Source organism: Budorcas taxicolor, chromosome 3 (genome assembly GCF_023091745.1).
Source record: "Budorcas taxicolor isolate Tak-1 chromosome 3, Takin1.1, whole genome shotgun sequence".
NCBI lineage: Eukaryota > Metazoa > Chordata > Mammalia > Artiodactyla > Bovidae > Budorcas > Budorcas taxicolor.
Window position 1 is genome coordinate 11710392 of NC_068912.1, and position 21390 is coordinate 11731781.

At 38.1% G+C, this 21390-nt stretch overlaps 1 protein-coding gene and 3 pseudogenes across 1 annotated transcript; 3 read left to right on the forward strand and 1 right to left on the reverse strand.

Annotated features, from left to right (window-relative positions):
• On the forward strand, positions 1-911 carry LOC128044858 (olfactory receptor 6K3-like; annotated as a pseudogene).
• A 3133-nt stretch (positions 912-4044) lies between these two features.
• Positions 4045-5289, reverse strand: LOC128044859 (E3 ubiquitin-protein ligase pellino homolog 1-like; annotated as a pseudogene).
• Positions 5290-9724: 4435 nt separating this feature from the next.
• On the forward strand, positions 9725-11661 carry LOC128044860 (olfactory receptor 6K3-like; annotated as a pseudogene).
• Positions 11662-20194: 8533 nt separating this feature from the next.
• Positions 20195-21138, forward strand: LOC128045321 (olfactory receptor 6K2-like). The gene is given in 2 exon segments (XM_052637819.1): positions 20195-20246; positions 20249-21138. Coding segments are annotated over 2 exon segments (942 nt in total).
• Positions 21139-21390: the final 252 nt, after the last annotated feature.

Here is a 21390-nt window from a genome sequence, read left to right on the forward strand (position 1 = left end):
ATGGACCTATCAGCAGCGACTAAATTTGTCATCACTGACTTTCCTCAGATCCAGGAAGGTAGGCTTCTGTACTTCTTTCCTTTACTTTTCATCTATATTTTTATTGTCATGGGAAATCTATTGATCTTTTTGCAGTCAGGCTGGATACTTGACTTCACAATCCCATATATAATTTCATCATTATCTTTTCCTTCCTGGAATCTGGTATACCACAGCCATCATTCCCAACATGATCTCCAATATCATCAGTGAAATAAAAGATGATCTCTATTACTGGCTGCCTCTTGCAGATGTATTTCTTCCATTCACTTGGAAATTCAGAGGGAATCTTGCTAATCACCATGGCCATTGACAGATATGTTGCAATCTGCAACCTTCTTCGCTATCAAATAATCATGACTCCCCATCTTTGCGCTCAGCTTTCTGCAGGCTCCTGCGTCTTTGGCTTCCTCATCCTGCTTCCTCAGATTGTAATGATTTCAACATAGCCATTCTGTGGTCCCAGTCAAATCCATCAAATCTTCTGTGACTTGGTCCCAGTTCTGAGCCTGGCTTGCACAGACACATCCATGATTCTGATTGAGAATGTGATCCTTGCTGCGGCCATCATCATTACTGTCTTAATCATTGCCCTGTCTTATATAAGAATTATCATCATGATCCTGAAGATTCCTTCTACTGAAAGTCAACAGAAGGCTTTTTGTACCTATCCAGGCCATCTCAGTTTTCCTGATATCTTTTGGTAGTTTGTCCCTCATGTACTTACGTTTCAGTGCCACTTATTCACTCGTTTTGGACACAATCATTGCACTGATGTTTACTCTTCCCCTAATCTTCAATCCTATCATCTATAGTCTGAGCAAAAGGACATGAAGGATGCAATTAGAAAACTCTTCTCTTCCCCTTCCTGAACCCCCTCCCTCCAAAACCTCCAATTAAAATAAATAAATTTATATTAAAAAAAGAGAAAACTCTTCTGTATTCAAATAGTGTTGAACACATCTGGAGGTTAATTCTGAGCCACAGATTGCTTTTCACCCTTTTACTATTTCTCTAACAGATTAAAATATGAAATTATTCTCTCTCTAGTTTTTTTGTCACATTGAGCCATCTGTCTGCTATCCTGATTATTTTATTTTATTATTATTGTATTGGGAAAACACATTTATGTTCTGCCATCTCTATGAAATTTGATAGGTATTTCATCAAGAAATTTATTATGGAGCTTAGAGATTTTCTTGTTTCTTCCGAAAAGTTACAATTAAAGGAAAAATTTCTCACCACTTTAGAGGGTTAGAATTAAACTTCAGAAGCTGGCCAAGTGCTTCATTATGTGTTTATTCAGGAAATAGACCTTGGGAATATTTTCTATATAATTATGAATTATGGATTACCTGATTCAGTTCAGTTCGGTTCAGTCACTCAGTTGTGTCTGACTCTTTGCGACCTCATGGACTGCAGCATGCTAGGCTTCTTTGTCCATCACCAACTCCTGGAGCCTACTCAAACTCAAGTTCATTGCATCAGTGGTGCCATCCAACCATCTCATCCTCTGTTGTCCCCTTCTCCTCCCACCTTCCATCTTTGCCAGCATCAGAGTCTTTTCCAGTGGGTCAGTTCTTCACATCAGATGGCCAAAGTATTGAAGTTTCAGCTTCAGCATCAGTCCTTTCAATGAATATTCAGGACTGATTCCCTTTAGGATGGACTGGTTGGATCTCCTTGCAGTTCAAGAGACTCTCGAGAGTCTTTTCCAACATCACAGTTCAAAAGCATCAATTCTTCATTGCTCAGCTTTCTTTATAGGCCAACTCTCACATCCATACATGACTACTGGAAAAACCATAGCTTTGACTAGACGAACCTTTGTTGGCAAAGTAATGTCTCTGCTTTTAAATATGCTGTCTATGTTGGTCATAGCTTTTCTTCCAAGGAGCAAGTGTCTTTTAATTTCATGGCTGTGGTCACCATCTGCAGTGATTTTGGAGCCCAAAGAAATAAAGTCTTCCACTGTTTCCATTGTTTCCCCATCTATTTGCCATGAAGTGATGGGACCGGATGCCATGATGTTAGTTTTCTGAATGTTGAGTTTTAAGCCAACTTTTTCACTCCCCTCTTTCACTTTCATCAAGAGGTGCTTTAATTCTTCTTCACTTTCTGCCATAAAATTGGTGTTATCTGCATATCTGAGGTTATTGATATTTCAGCTTATGCTTCATCCAGCCCAGCATTTCACATGATGTACTCTGCCTATAAGTTAAATAAGCAGGGTGGCAATATACAGCCTTGACGTACTCCTTTCCCAATTTGGAGCCAGTCTGTTGTTTCATGTCCAGTTCTAGCTTGCTTCTTGACCTGCATACAGATTTCTCAGGAGGCAAGTTAGGTGGTCTGATATTCCCATTACCTGATTAGGTTTGTCCAGAAGCAGATAGCTAAGAAAAAGCAAAAATAGTACTTGCAGTAGTAAATTACAGTTTAATTTTTAGTTATATAATTAACTCTTCTTTCTTACAATAAGCATATATATTGAGTAAGACTAAATTCTCAATATTGTTAGACATGTGCATAAGAAAACTAGAGTGTAGAATCATAGAATTGTAGAGTTGCAACTACTGAGCCCATGCACTACAGCTATTGAAGCCTGCTTGCTCTAGATTCCATGCTCTGAAGCAAGAGAAGCAATGAGAAGCCCCCACACTGCAACTAGAGAGTAGCCCCAGCTCACTGAAACTAGAGTCCACTCAGCAATGAAGTCCCAGCACAGCATGTAAACAAAATTATTTCTTAAAAAAGTAATTGATTTTCTCAGATTTTCCAAGAATACTATATAATCTGTGAATAGAGGAATTTAAGAAAAGACATTTTACAAAAGAGCAGGGAGAAGAATTTTTTCTTGCCCTGAAAGCAATGAACTCATTGACATTAGAAAACAAATAGACTGTGAAAGTATGTCCTTCCACACTGCTTCCATTGATGCCCATTTGCCACCATTTACCAGAGTTGCCATGACAACTCTCTTCAGGATTCAAGCCCACAGTTAAAGCTAGTCTGCTAGGTTAACCAAAGAAGGCACTGTTGTCATTCAATCCTTTTTATCTAAATTTCCTAACACCTGGATAAGGACAAATATAGGCTAATTAATGAAGTATTTCTTTTTTAAAAGCAAATTGTGACTCTCCTTTTTTGTAAATTTATGCTTTTCTTATAGAAATAATTTTATTCCTAAAAATAGTGAGCAGATGAAACATAGATTACATCTGAAAAGTAAATCTACCAAATGATGCTGATTCTAAAAATGGTTTTCATGGAAGAAAATTAGAAAATTGCATATTCAAAGGGGCATATAAAATATTTCTTAACTTTAAATTTATATTTAAGTAGAAATTTAGTAGAAATATCAAGGAAAAATATTTCCTGATTATTTTCAGTGGTTAAAAACAAACACATTATGCACAATGGTAGTTAATACAAATTTGACTTCACAATGTATTCTAATCTACTAAATCCCATTATTTGATGGAGGTGAAGAGAGAAGTTCTCTAGTCCTTCTTCCTAGCATGGCAAATCCTTGAACTGTGCTTACTAAACCACTGTTTGTGAATGCACCAAGGATGTGACACCATGATTATGCTACTCTATCAAGAAATTTCTAAGGCGTCTTCCACAATAAATATAAATATTAATGGGAAAAAAGTTAAGACACATATTATATTTTACAATGCTTACAATAAACTGCAAACTAATCAGCTTGAACCAGTAGCACCCCCAGTTAAAAAAAAGCAATTTTTCAAAATGAAGAATGTACAATTACTAAAATTAAGGCATCAGGTTAACTTTTCCATTTAATTTTGCCTTTTCTTGTCAAAATACATTTTCAAAACTCAGAATTCAGAAGTCCGGTACTTTCAAAAATTCTTTGCTGAGTTTCTCATATTTTTGCTTGGAAATTGCTGCCATCTATTATAAAGTTTTACAAATTATTCTTCCTGATGCAAATAGCTAGAGTCAGAGAAAATGTGATGTAGATAACAGATTGGAAACCTAACATATTGGAAAACTGTTTGTTAAAGGTCCTTGGGGAATAATGTCAATGTTCTCCAACCAATCAATAGATACAAAAGGGCCAGGCTGCATAAGAAACATGAGAACCAAGAAGTGGGATCTGGGGCCCATTGGAGGTTATTTTTTCTGAACTCCTATAATCACAGGTGCTACATACAAAAGTTGGAGGACCAGGATCCACACAAAATCTAGCTTCAAATCCAAGCCACAGAAGGATGTAGGAACCAACAGACTTACACGTGGGACATTTATAATCTTTTCCCTCATGTTTTTCTGTTTTCCCCATTATGGTAACAACACACATGGCTACAGTTTAGAAATACCCATGGCTGTTTTCATTGACGTCTTTCCTCTTCATGCTAGGAAATGCTAGTGTTTTGAATTCTATAGGGTTCTGAGGTAACACTGAATTGATTTTCTGCCTTAAAACTGAATTTTTCACTACAGGAGGCAGAATAGGCCTTCTGGAGTATGCCACAACAATGTTATACTGCAGAGTTGAATTAACAAGACATCTTATAGCTTATTGATTTCAATTTCCACCATTTTCCCTCTCTGCTGAGCTAATTTGGTTTTATACAAAGCTGAATACATTTCAACACATTGATACTTCTCTCCATATTTCAGTGCTAGAGTCTTCTGTGAACCCATTATGTGAATGCATAACAAAACAGCCATTAGTGGTCAAGCCATTCATCTGCCCATCTGACTCCTTCAATATGCCACTCTTCTTCCCCAGAAAGATGTTTTTTGATGAGTCAAATCCTGCAGCATATATCTGTGATATAAAGGGAGATTATATTCACATATAATTCTAAAAGCAAATCTTGATATAGTGCTTTGCACTGACTGTGTGTCAGAATTACCAATACTTTTATTCCTGGAACTATATCAGTTATTACAAAATTAATGAGACTTTCAGTGAACTGACCAATCTGAAACATTAATGTCGCTGTCATGAGCATATTCAGTTACTGCTGTCTGGACCCCATGCTATGCTATACTGGTTTTTGTGGCTTATTTCCTTTGTAACCTAAGGAGAATAAGCCACAACTACAGTGCTGGGCTTCACTCGATTTGTTTATATCTTAAAAACAAAGCAAATAGACTTTTCCTTCTTCCTTTATCACCATTTGGGAGACAGTCTTTGTACCCTAAGGCAATGAGTTCACCATATTTTGTTGGTTCTTTGGATGGATGATTTTTTTGATCAGGGCATAACATGATATTGGCTGTGTTTTTCTAATCTTTGTTCACTGATCATGAGTCCTAGGATACTTTTACATTTTTTCATCTACTAGCTTGCTATAAAGGATACATCTTTAAAGAAAACAAATACAAAAGCTGTATAGAGCAAGGTAGTACAACGAGGCAGAATGGGTCATGGATCTTCCAAGCCCTGTCTGAATACACCACTCTCTTAGTCCCTCTGTGTGCTCCAATCTAGAAAATTTATATTTTCCAAAAGGTTCTTAAACAAACTAAATGGAGAAAATCAAGGAAAGTTTATTTGCAAAATACAGTACATTTCTAGCCAGAAAATTTCATAAAGCCTTAGAATTCAGAAAATATGATTCGTTCTATATCATACAAAACTTTTGTGCACTTGACCACAGATTAGCATCTGAAGCTCTGCTTCTTGATTAGTTGAGAAAAATAATTTTGGAAATGTAAGCAATCAGTTTTTGATATCTCTGTATTTTGTTTATTTTAAAGGCACGTATGTCCCCATTTCACTCCCTAGCACCACACTGTGTATATGCCTCTGTGTATGTAATAGTGTGTGGCATTTATTGATATGTGTGTATTTATGAGAACACTACATTGGAATCTGCATTTTCAGGTACGAGGTGATGGTTGGAGAGAGGTTAATGTACATTAAAAATGGGCATATTCTGTTAATAATAGCAAATATTTAACCATAAGATGCCCTAAGAAAGAATTACAAAAAAAATTAAATATTCCAAATTTAAATCTATAAAGAAATTATAAAGGTCTTTTAATGTATGGCATGTGCTAGTTTGTTATGGTGCTGTTAGTGATAAAAACTAACTAGATTATGTTCAATAATAATATTCAATGGAAGAAATTTAAAAATTGAACACTAGAAAAGTAATCTAGAGTTTTGACTTGAGAAAATATCATAAAATTTAAAGAAGAAAAGTACGATGTCCTGAAAAATAGATTACATGGAAACTAAATTCTAGAAATGAAATATTAATGAAACTGAAATTCCAGAAATAAAGATAGTAATACCCTGAGGAAACTGTAAAATTTCTACAGTAGTTATGATAGAAGAAGTTATCTGAAAACAAAACCAGACAAAAATAAATATTTCTAACTAAAATGGAATACCTTGTATTATCTATGTTTCAAAAAAATGTAGGCTTACAATTTATAAGGCAAAAATTGACAGAATCAAAATTAGCAATGGAGAAATTCACAATCATGTGGGAGCTTAAAAACAGATTAACAAACTGGACGTAAGCGATAACATAGAATTAATACTTGATTTGTGTAGAGTTAGACAAGTATTTTCACAAAGCAAAAATTTATTGAAATATATATTTATAATTTGTACACTTTTTACATGAATTATTTATCGTTAAAATATTTTTTTTCTGAATTAGAGCTCTTGTGAATATCCACAAAATTAAAATTGAACTTTAATAATATGTTGTCCAAGAAAACCAAAACATTTGAATAAGTTGTATTATCACATGATATCCTGCTCTTGTCTGCTTGCACACACATACGAGTTGTACACTTACCTAAATTTATCAATAGTATTTACAGATACGCTGCAAGTTAATATTAAATATCTAAGCTTTTGCCTCATTTATATTGAGTCATGAAAACAATTGGTGAGCATTCACAGTATGATAAATATGGACTAATTACTCTAGCTATTTCTTTATAGCCATGAGGTGAGAAGGAATTATGTGAATTTAAGTACTCTTGCCTGGAAAATCCCATGGGCGGAGGAGTCTGGTAGGCTGCAGTCCATGGGGTCGCTAAGAGTCGGACACGACTGAGCGACTTCCCTTTCACTTTTCACTTTCATGCATTGGAGCAGGAAATGGCAACCCACCCCAGTGTTCTTGCTTGGAGAATCCCAGGGACGGAAGAGCCTGGTGGGGTTCCCTCTATGGAGTCGCACAGAGTCGGACACGAGTGAAGCGACTTAGCAGCAGCAGCAGCAGCAGCAAGAAAGGAGTCGAAGGAAGTAGTATACAAGAAGCACATAGAAATCTTTAATATATTTTGTGCTGAAAAGGGGGAAGTATAAAGAGTTCAGCAGAATTAACAAAAACAATTTGAAGGGAAAATTCTGTGTATATTGTTGGATAAAACTTGGCACTCTTCCATCTTCTTTAGTATGGCATATTTCTAACTTACATATTTTCATGAAAATTGATCTGTTTTCTATTCATTAATTTGTTCACAATAATTAGCGTCAGTAAGGCTCTTTTGACATCGTCCTATTTCTTGTGTTTTTGAAAAGATGAGGTCCAATCAAAGGTGAGTGTACCTTTATATGGTATCCTTCCAATTCCACACCTAAATGGAGGCTGACTGGTTAATCCACAATGATGACAAGAAAAGAGGTAACAATGGTCACCAGAACTTGAAGTCTTTCTTGGAGCACTGATTCTCCTTTGATCTGAAAATATGATGAGAAAAAAGTGCAATCACATTCTGATACAGATCCCATGGGAAAAAGAAAGAGTGCTTTCTATTTATTACCAAGAGAAGAAGTCTCAGTGGAACTCATTTCCCCTTTAGTATTTTTCTTTGGATTGTTATAATAATCCTTTCCAGAGAAGTTGAAAGAACATTTAAGAATGCAGAGACCCAGGAAAAAGGAAGACCCCCTACTGCATTTGGCAGAGGTGAGTTGAGGGTCACTGAGGTTTGGGTAGAAACTATTCATTTTTTATGTTCGGAATGAGACACACTCTAAAGATTCAAATAATGAAGATTTGGGCAGGCTTAAATTTTGGCATTGAAACAGAATTTATGTGAATGCCCCATCTTTGGGGTTCTGGGCTTTTCACACTTAAAGTCGGAAATAATATCTAGTTATTCAGACTTTACAACTGTCCAAGATATAAATGCTTACAAGTTTCCTTCCTACCAGTCTTATTTCTAGATTTTTTCTAGCTTTAATATGATGCTGGGAAAGATTGAGGGCAGGAGGAGAAAGGGGCAACAGAGGATAAGATGATTGGTTGACATCACTGAGTCAATGGGCATGAATTTGAGTAAACTCTGGAAGGTAGTGGACATGGAAGCCTGGTGTGGTGCAGTCCATGGGGTTGCATAGATGTGGACATGGCATAGCAACTGAAAAACAGCAACAATATTTTTCTAAGCCTAATCCAAACTTATTCATTAAAAACGGCCATTTTCAAGCGATCAATGCATGCTAGGGTTATGAAACACAAAATGTTGATCCCACTCTGATAGAAGCTTACCATCTTGTGAAGTTAAACAAATAACAAGTTATAATAAAAACAGAGTAAGGATGATGGTAGAAACCCTCTGTAGGAAATATATGAGAATAAACATGTGTATGTGTATAAATGTAGGGAGGGAGAGGAAACCACAGTACCTGTTGCAGGGCTTCTGATAGGGATCAATGCCTGTGCTGAAACTTGAGGAAAGTCTAGGAGTTAGTTAAGTGAAGAAGAGTAAGCAAGTCTTCTAGGAAGAGGGTTAACATTCACAAAAGCAACGATCCAGGAGAAATCAGGGTGAACTCTGAAAACTGTCACAGTGCAGCATGAGAGAGTGGCAGATGGGGAAGACTGCATGTGCAGATTTTAAAGTTCAGGAAACATACTTCTGCTGGCAATACAGACTTGGAAGAACTGAAAACCTGTGAAGGGCATGCGTTCATCAACAATAAGGCAGGACATGATTTTAGGGACCACAGCAGGAAACTGGAACACACAGTCACTTAGAGAATGGGCCAAGAAGGTGAGTTTATAACACATAAAATAAGAAAGTTTTATAACAAAACACCTAAGAAGAAGCTTCTATTCAGGAAGAAGGTAAACCTGGAGAGGGTGGTTTCATGACAGCCCAGGGAGACAGTCTTCAAGTAGTAGTAATCAGCAGTTTCTAATGCCAAAGTGAAGTTATAAAGACTGAAACTTTTCCATTGTTTTGCAGTTAACATATCAGTGACACATGGGACAGAATGGCTTCTGTATAGGAGAGAGAAAGCAGTCACATAGCAAATGATTGAGGAGTTAAATGAGATATTGTTACTATTCTTTCAGAGCTGTTCAAGGTAGGAAATAACTAACAAATATTGAGCAATATTAATACTCTGATACATTAATTCTTTCAATACTCATAATTTTGCACTAATATTTTCCCCAGAAGATTCTGAGGTTCAGAGAGAGATTATATAACTTGCTTATTTACTTAAGTGGCAGAATGAGAATTCAGGCTCAGAATGTCTGATTTGAACCCATGTTACTAATCATCATTTTGTATTATCTCTCAAATAAAAAGATTAGTGATATAGACAAATTGTCAGTTATTTTGAATCTGGAAAAAGGCAAAACACAAAAATACCAGGTAACCAAAATACCGTTTACATTTACACTGCATTGATTTCCTTCTCCATTAGTTGGGTGTACCATCTTCCTCATTCACAGATAGCTCTTCTGGGGACATGGAAGATGGAAATCTATCAGCAGTGACTGAATTTATCTTCACTGAGTTCCCCTGATTCCAAGATGGTGGCCTCCTGTACTTTGTTCCTTTACTGTTCATCTGCTGCTGCTGCTGCTAAGTCGCTTCAGTCGTGTCGACTCTGTGCAACCCCATAGACGGCAGCCCACCAGGCTCCCCCGACCCTGGGATTCTCCAGGCAAGAACACTGGAGTGGGTTGCCATTTCCTTCTCCAATGCGTGAAAGTGAGAAGTGAAAGTGAAGTCGCCCAGTCGTGTCCGACTCTTAGCGACCCCGTGGACTGCAGCCTACCAGGCTCCTCCATCCATGGGATTTTCCAGGCAAGAGTTCATCTACACCTTTATTATAGTCGAGAACCTATTGATCTTTGCTGTAAGACTGGATACCTGTCTCTACAAGCCCATGTATAATCCCATCAGTATCTTCACATTTCTTGAGATGTGGTGTACCACAGCTGCTATTCCTAAGATGCTCTCCAATCTGATCAGCAGTCAAAAGACCATCTCTTTCACTGGCTGTCTCTTGCAGATGCACTTCTTCCATCCATTTGGAAACACCGAAGGAGCCTTGCTCTCTGTGATGGCCATTGACAGGTATGTTGCCACCACAACCCACTCCACTACCTAACCATCATGACTCCCCCACTACATGCTCAGCTCTCTGCAGGCTCTTGCTTATTTGCTTTCCTCATCCTTCTACCTGAGATTGTGTGGATTTCTACCCTACCTTTCTGTGGTCCCAACTAAACCCATCAGATCTTCTGCTCTGTGATTTCACACCTTTATTAAATGTAGGTTGCACAAATACCTCTGTGATCTTGGTGCAAGATGTGATTCATGCTCTTGCTAATAACAGGTCTGATTATTTCTCTTTCTTACATCAGAATTATCATTGTTATCCTGGGTATCCCTTCAGCTGAGGGTTGTAAAAAGGCCTTTTCTATGTGCGCAACACACATTTCCATCTTCCTGCTGCTTTTTGGCAGTGTGGCTCTCATGTATCTTAGAGTCTTTGCTACACCATTCTGGGACACCACCATTGTGCTAACATTCTCTGTGCTTGCTCCCTTTTTCAATCCCATTATATATAGCTTGAGAAATAAGGATATAAAAGATGCTATTAAGAAGCTACTTTGCTCCCAAAAGGTGTTTAATATATCTGGTAAGTAATTTAGACTGCAGTCCTGTATACAAATGGAACTTCTTCACAAAATATTAAGCCCAAAGAGACTAGAATTTCAAAGAATAATACAATTAGCCTAGTTTTATTCCCCATGACCTGGTGAATAGACTGGTACAGAAAGTCTTCTGAGGATTTACAGAAATGACAGCAATATCAATCCTACTTCTGACTTTCTAGAGTCAGTGTAATTTTTAGTATAATACATGCAATTTGACAATAAATATATTAGAATTATATACTAAAATTTATTATTTCCACTATGTATTTATAATCATCAGTTTAATTATGGTAAACTGCTTCATTGATTGAATATGCAAATTATTTTTCCATTTTGTTTCTCTATTGTTTGCTTCTCTATATTGTTTTTTAACTATTACCACTGGTGGCTCAGATAATAAAGAATCCCACTGCAATGCAGGAGACTCAGGTTCCATCCCTGGGTGGGGAAGATCCCCTGGAGGAAGAAATGTAAACCCACTCCAATATTCTTGCCTAAAAACTCCCATGTACAGAAGAGCCTGGTGAGCTACAGTTCAAAGAGCTGTGAAGAGTCAGACATGACTAAACATGAATACACACATTCTTATAAATATGGCAATTACAATTTTCTTACATAAAGTCCTTTTCAATTTCAAAAACTTCTGTTTCAAGATAAATTTCAAGAAGTTGCATTATTAAAAGCAGATGTGAAAGAATGTTCATAGCGTTTGGTAAAAATACTGATTTTGTAAATAGTTACACAAATAATGCCTTAGTGTAGCATTTTTGTTACAACTTCAGTAGTATGGCAACTGAGGTGTAGATCAAATAAAAGTCTAGTTATTCTGTGAAAAATATCAATCCTATCACTGGCAAGCTGAACTTGCGGTACAACTATAAAAAGGAGTCATTCGTCCCAATTCTTCACATCCCTATAACAGATTTATAAATCCATAATTTTGCAATGAATGGATTCATGGTAAGTACCATTTACCTTCCTGCCCCACAGATTTGGTTTGGGCTTTTCCTTTAATTGACTCTTGGGAAAGCAATGAATATTATAGATACTGCATATGTACCTTTACAGTCAGGTTTACTTCAGATAACTGCTCCCCTTTCAGCACTGGACTCACATGAAACCATGTCTCTGAGAGTCAGTGGTTCAGAGAATGAGAGACACATGGAGCTGACCTGAACTGTAACTTGCCTGAAGCCTGGTGTTTGAAGTCCACAACCCAGAGCTCAGAGTCTGAAGTTGAGCATAGCTCTCCCTATTACAACTGACTAGCAGACTTCTAAGTGTGAGGATAAATGATTATTATTTTAATATCAATGTCTGAAACACTTAATAAGTTACATACACTGCCGTGTGTAGGCTTTGTCTGACATTGTACCTTCCTGAGATTGCAGAAATTAATAACTAATGCTTCTTATCTGAATCTTAAGATATTCTTTTGGGTTACAAATATTTTAACACTTTATTGGTAATAATCTTTTAATGTAATTCTATAATCTCCAGAAAGATTACCTACATCAAATGTGCAATTATTTAACCACACTGACTATAATTTTGTATGTCAAGGAACTTTTACACATCAAAGGGATTTGAGATCATTTAGAAATAAAGCAGGGGCTGAGGAACGGAATGTAAAAAGATGCAAGGCAGTCATTCCTTGGAAGCTACATTCTCCTTCTTACCATTTAAGAACATTGTGTGTGCAGCTTACAGGCATCTTGCACCTGACATGTGCTTGAAAAACAAGTTATGAAATTAAATGCTGTAATAGGAAAATTGGTGAATGGGTCATTGTCTGAAATTACAGTACCACTTCTGACAGCATATATATTTAGTTTATTTTGAGTAAGAAAAGTCATTAAATTTAAAGAAATGAAGGAAATGGATTGCATTTTGTTAATCTTTTTCATTCTCAGAAATTTTAGTGAGTAAATGGGCAAAAATGAAAACAATCTTAATAACGGTAACATTAAACAATTAAATCTACATAATTAACCAAAGCACTGGCTATAAATTTCAATATAGAACTAAAGGTGGAGCATATGGAAGGCCAAGTGATTTTCCTAAATTTGGCTGACTGACTTAGAAACAGGTAAGAAATAGGATATGACTATATCCCTTATTTTATTGTTTTATCAATCTCCTCTCCTCTACTGCATTCAGTTCAGATCAATTCAGTCACTCAGTCCTCTCCAGCTATTTGCGAGCCAGTGGACTGCAGCACGCCAGGCTTCCCTGCCAATCACCAACTTCCGGAGCTTACTCAAACTCATGTCTATCGAGTCAGTGATGCCATCCAAACATCTCATCCTCTGTCGTTTCCTTCACCTCCCACCTTCAATCTTTCCCAGCAAATGAGTCTTTTTAAATGAATCTGTTCTTCACAGATTCAAACTTCTTCTGACTTTCAGCTTCAGCATCAGTCCTTCCAATGAATATTCAGGACTGATTTCCTTTAGGATGGACTGATTGGATCTCCTTGCAGTTCAAGAAACTCTCAAGAGTCTTATCCAATACCACAGTTCAAAAGCATCAATTGTTCAGCGCTCAGCTTTCTTTATAGTCCAATTCTCACATCCATACATGACTACTGGAAAAACCATAGATTTGACTACATGGACCTTTGTTGGTAATGTTTCTGCTTTTTAACGTGCTGTCTACATTGGCCATAGCTTTTCTTCCAAGAAGTAACCATATTTTAATTTCATTGCTGCAGTAACCATCTGAAGTGATTTTGGACCTCCCGAAATAAAGTCTGTCACAGTTTCCATTGATTCCCCATCTATTTACCATGAAGTGATGGGACTGGATGCCATGATCTTAGTTTTCAGATTCCAGCTTATGCTTCATCCAGACTGGCATTTTGCATGATGTACTCTGCATATAAGTTGAATAAGCAGAATGACAATATACAGCCTTGACATACTCCTTTCCCAATTTGGAACCAGTCTGTTGTTCCATGTCCAGTTCTAACTGCTGCTTTTTGACCTGCATACAGATATCTCAGGAGGCAGTAAGGTGGTCTGATATTCCAATCTCTTTATGAATTTTCTACAGTTTGCTGTGATCCACACAGTCAAAAGCTTTGGCATAGTCAATAAAGCAGAAGTAGATGTTTTTCTGGAACTCTTGCTTTTTTGCTGATCTAACAGATGTTGACAATTTGATCTCTGGTTCCTCTGCCTTTTCTAAAACCAGCTTGAACATCTGGAAGTTCACGGTTCATGTATTGCTGAAGCTTTTCTTTGGGATTGCAATGAAGACTGACCTTTTCCAGTCCTGTGGCCACTGCTGCATTTTCCAAATTTGCTGGCATATTGAGTGCAACACTTTCACAGCATCATCTTTTAGGATTTGAAATAGCTCAACTGGAATTCCATCACCTCCACTAGCTTTATTTGTAGTGATGCTTTCTAAGGCCCGCTTGACTTGGCACTCCAGGATGTCTGGCTCTAGATGAGTGATCATACTGTCGTGGTTATCTGGGTCATGAAGGTCTTCTTTGTATAAGATCTTCTGTGTATTCTTGCAACCTCTTCTTACTATCTTCTGCTTCTATAAGGTCCATACCATTTCTGTCATTTATTGAGCCCAGAAATATTCCCTTGGTGTCTCTAATTTTCTTGAAGAGATCGTCAGTCTTTTCCATTCTATTCTTTTCCTCTATTTCTTTGTGTTGATCCCTGAGGAAGATTTCTTATCTCTCCTCTCTATTCTTTGGAACTCTGTATTCAAATGGGTGTATCTTTCCTTTTACCCTTTGCCTTTAGCTTCTCTTCTTTTCTCAGCTATTTGTAAGGCCTCCTCAGACAACCATTTTGCCTTTTGGCATTTCTTCTTCTTGTGGATGGTCTTGATCCCTGCTTCTTATAGAATGTCATGAACATCAGTCCATAGTTCTTCAGGCACTCTGTCTATTAGTTCTAATCCCTTGAATCTATTTGTCTCTTCTACTGTATAATCTTAAGGGATTTGATTTAGGTCATACCTGAATGGTCTAGTGGTTTGTCCTACTTTCTTTAATTTAAATCTGAATTTGGCAATAAGGAGTTCATGATCTGAGCCACAGTCAGCTCCTGGTCTTGTTTTTGCTGCCTGTATAGCGGTTCTCCATCTTTGGCTGCAAAGAATATAATCAATCTGATTTTGGTATTGACCATCTGGTGATGTCTATGTTTAGAGTCTTCTCTTGTGTTGTTGGAATAGGGTGTTTGCTATGACCAGTGCGTTCTCTTGGCACAACTCTGTTAGCCGTTGACATGCTTCGTTTTGTACTCCAAGGCCAAATTTGCCTGTTACTCCAGGTAGCTCTTGATTTCCTACTTTTGCATTCCAGTCCAATATAATGAAAAGGACATCTTTTTTAGGTTGTTAGTCCTAGAAGGTGTTGTAGGTCTTCATAGAACCATTCAACTTCAACTTCTTCAGCATTACTGGTTGGAGCATAGGCTTGGATCACTGTGATATTAAATGGTTTTCCTTGGAAACAAACAGAGATCATTCTGTCATTTTTGAGATTATATTCAAGTACTGCATTTTGGAGTCTTTTGTTGACCATGATGGCTACTCCATTTTTTCTAAGGGATTCCTGTCCACAGTAGTAGATATAATGGTCATCTGAATTAAATTCACCCATCCCAATCCATTTTAATTCACTAATTCTTAAAATGTCAATGTTCACTTGCCATCACTGGTTTGACCACTTTCAATTTGCTTTGATTCATGGACCTAATATTCCAGGTTCCTATGTAATATTCAGAGAAGGCAATGGCAACCTACTCCAGTACTCTCACCTGGAAACTCACATGGACAGAGGAGCCTGGAAGGCTGCAGTCCATGGGGTAGCTAAGTGTTGGACATGACTGAGTGACTTCACTTTCACTTTTCACTTTCATACATTGGAGAAGGAAATGGCAACCCACTCCAGTGTTCTTGCCTGGAGAATCTCAGGGATGGGGGAGCCTGGTGGCCTTTCATCTATGGGGTTGCACAGAGTCAGACACAACAGAAGTGACTTAGCAGCAGCAGCAGCTAAGCAATATTGCTCTTTACAGCATTGGGCTTTACTTTCATCACAAGTTACACCCAAAACTGGGTGTTGTCTCTGCTTCAACTCTGTCTCTTCATTCTTTTCGGAGTTATTTCTCCACTGATCTCCCATAGTGTATTGAGCACCTACTGACCTGGGGAGTTCATCTTTCAGTGTCCTATCTTTTTGCCTTTTCATACTGTTCATGGGGTTCTCAAGGCAAGAATAATGAAGTGGTTTGCCGTTCCCTTCTCCAGTGGACCATGTTTTGTCAGAACTGTCCACAATCACTGGTCTATCTTGGGTGGTCCTACATGACCTGGCTCATAATTTCATTGAGTTAGACAAGGCTGTGGTCCATGTGATCAGTGTGGTTAGTTTTCTGTTATTGTGGTTTTCATTCTGTCTGCCCTATGATGGAGAAGGATAAGAGGCTTATGGAAGCTTCCTGATGGGAGAGACTGATTGAGGTGGAAACTCTTCTGGTCTTGTTCTGATGGTTGGGGTCATGCTCTTTAATCCAATTTCCTGTTGATGGGCAGGGCTGTGTTCCCTCCCTGTTGTTTGATCTGAGGCCAAATTATGGTGGAGGCAATGACAATAATGGTGACCTCCTTAAAAAGGTCCCATGCATGCACTGTTGCACTCAGTGCCCCCGACCCTGCAGCAGGCCAACCCTGACCCATGCCTCCAGTGGGGACTCCTGGACACTCACAGGCAAGTCTGGGTCAGTCTCTTGTGGGGTCACTGCTCCTTTCTCCTGGGTCCTGGTGCACACAAGGTTCTGCTTGTGCCCTCCAAGAGTCTGTTTCCCCAGTCCTGTGTAAGTTCTAGCAGCTCTATGGTGGGGTTAATGGTGAACTCCTCCAAGAGGGTTTATGCCATACCCAGGTCTGCTGCACCTAGAGCCCCTGTTCCTGCGGTAGGCCCCTGCTGACCTGCACCTTCGCAGGAGACACTCAAACACAGTTCTGACTCATTACCTGTGGGGTAACTTGGTCCTGGTACACACAAGGTTTGTTTGAGCCCTCTGAGCATCTCTGGTGGGTAAGGGATTTGATTCTAAACTCGATTTCACCCCTCCTACCATCTTGCTGGGATTCCTCCTTTGCCCCTGGACATGGGGTATCTTTTATTGGTGAGATCCAACATCCCCCAGTCAATGGCTGTTCAGCAGAGAGTTGCAGTTTTGGAGTTCTTGCAGGAGAATATGAGTGCACATCCTTCTACTCTGCCATCTGCATTAACATTCTTCAAATGTGACTCTTGGAATTTCAGCTTTTGATTTATTTAAAAGTTAATCCAATCAGAAGTACCATAAAAAGTAAAGTAAACAAATAAACAGAAACACACTTATTGCAATATCTCAGACTCCTGGATTATCTCATTTGTCCTGGACTTGAGTTATCTCAGATTGGGCTTCTCCTAATTACCAGCTTGAACTTTTTTCCTAATTGGAACTATTACAAGAAGGATTGTTTTCCTACTTGTTTTGAATCACTTGTGTAGTATTCTCAGGAGAGTCCATCTTCCTATTCTAGCTAGGCTTAGGAAGACACACAGGTGCACACAAAGGGGCAGGGTAGAAGGAGAGAGCTCCATAGGGAGAGTCAGATCTCTTTATCACTGACTGATGAAGGAAATATAGTTTAGGTGGAAGACTCAGGTTAGAAACGTAGCAGAAGAGCAAAGGAAGCTTGGCTCAGTAGCTCTATATGGTTGACCACATTAAGGTAGGGAAAGATAGAGTCTTCATCCATGTTTATTCAAAGTTCGGAACCCAACAGCAGCAAGGTCAGTAAATCAGCTAATTTGGGGGAGTTGGGAGATATCTAGGGAAAGGAAAACACTTACACAGGACAATAGACAGCCCTAGTGTGCATGTAGAAACTGTGAATAACTATTGGTAAGCCTGGGCAAGGAGGAATCAAGAACTTCTCCTGAATTGCAAGCAGATTCTTTACTGTCTGAACTACCAGGGAAGCCCTGTTATAAGCAAGTTAGTACAAAGCATAAATGTTTCAGTTGCTAAATTTCCCAAGAAATAGGAGGGATACAAGTGGGGCCAAAGCTTATCAGATGGCTTTAAAACAACAAATGAGCATTGTGATTGATTTCTGAAATGTTTCAGGAATCAAATGAGATTTCCAGTTTGTTGGGAGGCATTAATATCATTGACAATTTTACTAGACTTTACTGAGATTTGGAAAAGCTAGAGAAGTGTTCATTGGGAGAAATCTAAGTTTTTCCTTTTGATTTCCATCTCTCTTATCTTTCTTCTACTTAGCCACATCTTTTCAGCAGAATGAGCAATTAGTTCTGCTCAGAATCTGGGTCTGCTTAGAGGCTCTTTCTTGAATGAGTAGACTGGTTCAGTTTGTAGGACCCTGTCTTAAAGGCAATAATCACAATATGTAGGGGCTACTACTGGGGGCATCAAGTCTTATGGGAAAGATCAGATATGTATATGAAAAATCAAGAACACTTGAAAAAATGTAAAAGTAAATGGTACATAGACATATAAATATTACAGGAAATACAGTGATTTAGATTACATGTGGAATTATCTTGTTAAAATTGCAAAAGACACATGTATTGGGCTAGCCAAAAAGTTCATTTGGGTTTTTCCCATAACATCTTCTGGAAAAATCTGAATGACTTTTTTGGTCAACCCAATAGAATTTGGCTAGTTTAAAGAGAAGGTAGAGCTTGTAAAGAACAAGAGTATATTTCATGCACGGGAGATTTCTTTCAGGAATGCTCAGAGACCAGAAACTGAAAGTGACATGTTTGGATTAACAGCAGGTTTAATAAATCGGATTGGAAATGAACAATTTTTCATAGCAACAGTAGACAAAATGGCTTTGTTTTCTGCTGAAATAACAAAAAAGTCATTTCAGTACAATACTAGAGACAGATGATGTAGTTGGGAGCTTTATGGCCTTAGTCACATAAGTGGGCATCCTGGTGGCTCAGACGGTAAAGAATCTGCCTGTAATACAGATACCTGGGTTCAATCCTTGGTAGGGAAGATCTCCTGGAGAAGGAAATGGCTCCAGTATTCTTGCTTGGAGAATTCCATGGAGAGAGGAGCCTGGCAGGCTACAGTCCAAGGGATCACATAGAGTCAGACATGTCTGAGCAGTTAACATGTTCATTTTCAGTCACATAATCAATGAAAATATACATCTATAGATAATATAAATAAGAGAACATTAATAAAGTGCCCTTTCCTAATGTACCATAAGATTATTAATCTTACGACAGACAAAAATGAAGCTGAGTTTTTCCTTTTGCAGTGATTATAAAAATGTTATCCTAGATGAGCTGAGATTTTTTTCTTTTTAAAGAAAAAGCAATTTAGAGGAAGAACATGGTGAGAATGTAAAACTTAAGTATAGGTATGGAAGGGGAGTCACATGAGTAAACTGATGTTATAGCAAGATCAGTCTTGAGGAAATAGAGGCTTGTATAAAAATACTCACACTGGAAATAGAAACCTTTGGTAATCTATTACAATAGTGTAGGCATTATTACTAAGCATCAAATTAGGGATAAGATAAAAGAAATAAATGTATTGGTAATACAACAGAAAAAAAGTTAAGCAGACTTCAATGATTAATTAAGTTTGAGACATAAGAAGACAATAGATGCAAAAATGCATAAAGTTGGTATCTAGAAGAACCAAGAAATAAAGTCAGCAAGAGAAACTGATTGAGTGCTGAGTATAAGTACGGTATATTAATTTACTAAAGCTTTTATAACAAAGTATCAGACTAAGTGACTTGAACAACAAGAGTTTATTTTCTCACAGTTCTGAAAGCTAGGAAATCTGACATCAAGATTTTGGAAAAGTTGATTCCTTTCAAGACCTTTCTTCTTGGCTTGTAGGTGACTGCCTTTTCCTTGACTTTTCTCAGGATGAAGACCAGTAAGCTATTAACAAGCCCTCCAAGTGATCCTGATGCTTGATACATTTTGAGAATTATTAATCTAATCTATTGGCTGTGCTTTCTGATTGAATTTTTTCCACACTCCAGTTTTAGTTATAAGCATCTATGGAATATAGAATATTCCTTCTTCTACACTCCCAAGTCAAGGATTTATCCAGATGGTGGCATACTGTAAGTGTACTTACCCTATGATGAGTAGTAGACATCGCCTAGAAAGTTTGAGTGCAGTAAGATTTGAAAACCTCATTTCTCACCTGGAGATGGAGAATGCCAATCAAACCACTGCTCACGAGTTTATCTTCTCTGCTTTCCCTTTTCCTGGAGAGATTCTATCATCTGTTTTGTTATACTGCTCTTCATTTATGCATTCATTGTTGTTGGAAATGTGGTCATCATCACAGTGGTCCAGCTGAATATTCATCTCCACACTCCCATGTACTTCTTTATCAGTGCCCTTTCTTTCCTGGAGATCTGGTATACCACAGCTACCATACCAAAGATGCTCTCTTGCCTGCTTTGTGAGAAGAGCATTTCCCTAAATGGTTGTCTCCTGCAGATGTATTTCTTCCATTCCACAGGCATCAGTGAGGTTTGTCTCTTGACAGCTATGGCCTTTGACCGCTACCTGGCCATCTGCAGCCCTCTTCATTACCCTACTATCATGACCTCAAAGCTATGTGCCTGGCTGACTTTAGGTTGCTGTGTTTGTGGTTTTGCCACACCCCTTCCTGAGATTGCCTGGATCTCCACAATGCCATTTTGTGGCTCTAATCACCTAGAGCATATCTTCTGTGACTTCCTCCCAGTACTACGCCTGGCCTGCACAGACACACAAGCCATCCTCATGATTCAGATAGTGGATGTTGTCCATGCAGTGGAGATTATTACAGCTGTGATGCTCATCTTCATGTCCTACATTGGTATCGTGGCTGTAATTCTACGTATTCGTTCCACTGAGGGCCGTCGCAAGGCCTTTTCCACATGCATCTCCCACCTCACTGTATTTCTACTCTTCTTTGGCAGTGTGGCTCTCATGTACCTACGCTTCTCTGCCACCTACTCCTTATTCTGGGATACAGCCATTGCTCTGGCCTTTGCAGTTGTGTCCCCATTTTTCAACCCCATTATCTATAGCCTGAGGAATAAAGAGATAAAGGAAGCCATAAAAAAGCACATGAGTCAAGCTAACATCTTTTTTTCATAAGACCAGGGACCTCAAATAAGAACTAGTGTTTGGGAGTCTATATAATTGTCAGAGTCTTTTTATCCTCAACTGTCTTCCAGATGTCTTTTTCTGTCAGTCTTTGGTTGAAACTGGTCTCCCAAAGGTCACCAATAAACAAAATTCACTAATAACTGAATTCAATAGATTTTTTTCAACCTTTATTCAATTTGACACATTTTGAATCAGACTTTGTTGATTCGGTTTTCCACTACTTGATTTCTCCAAGATAAA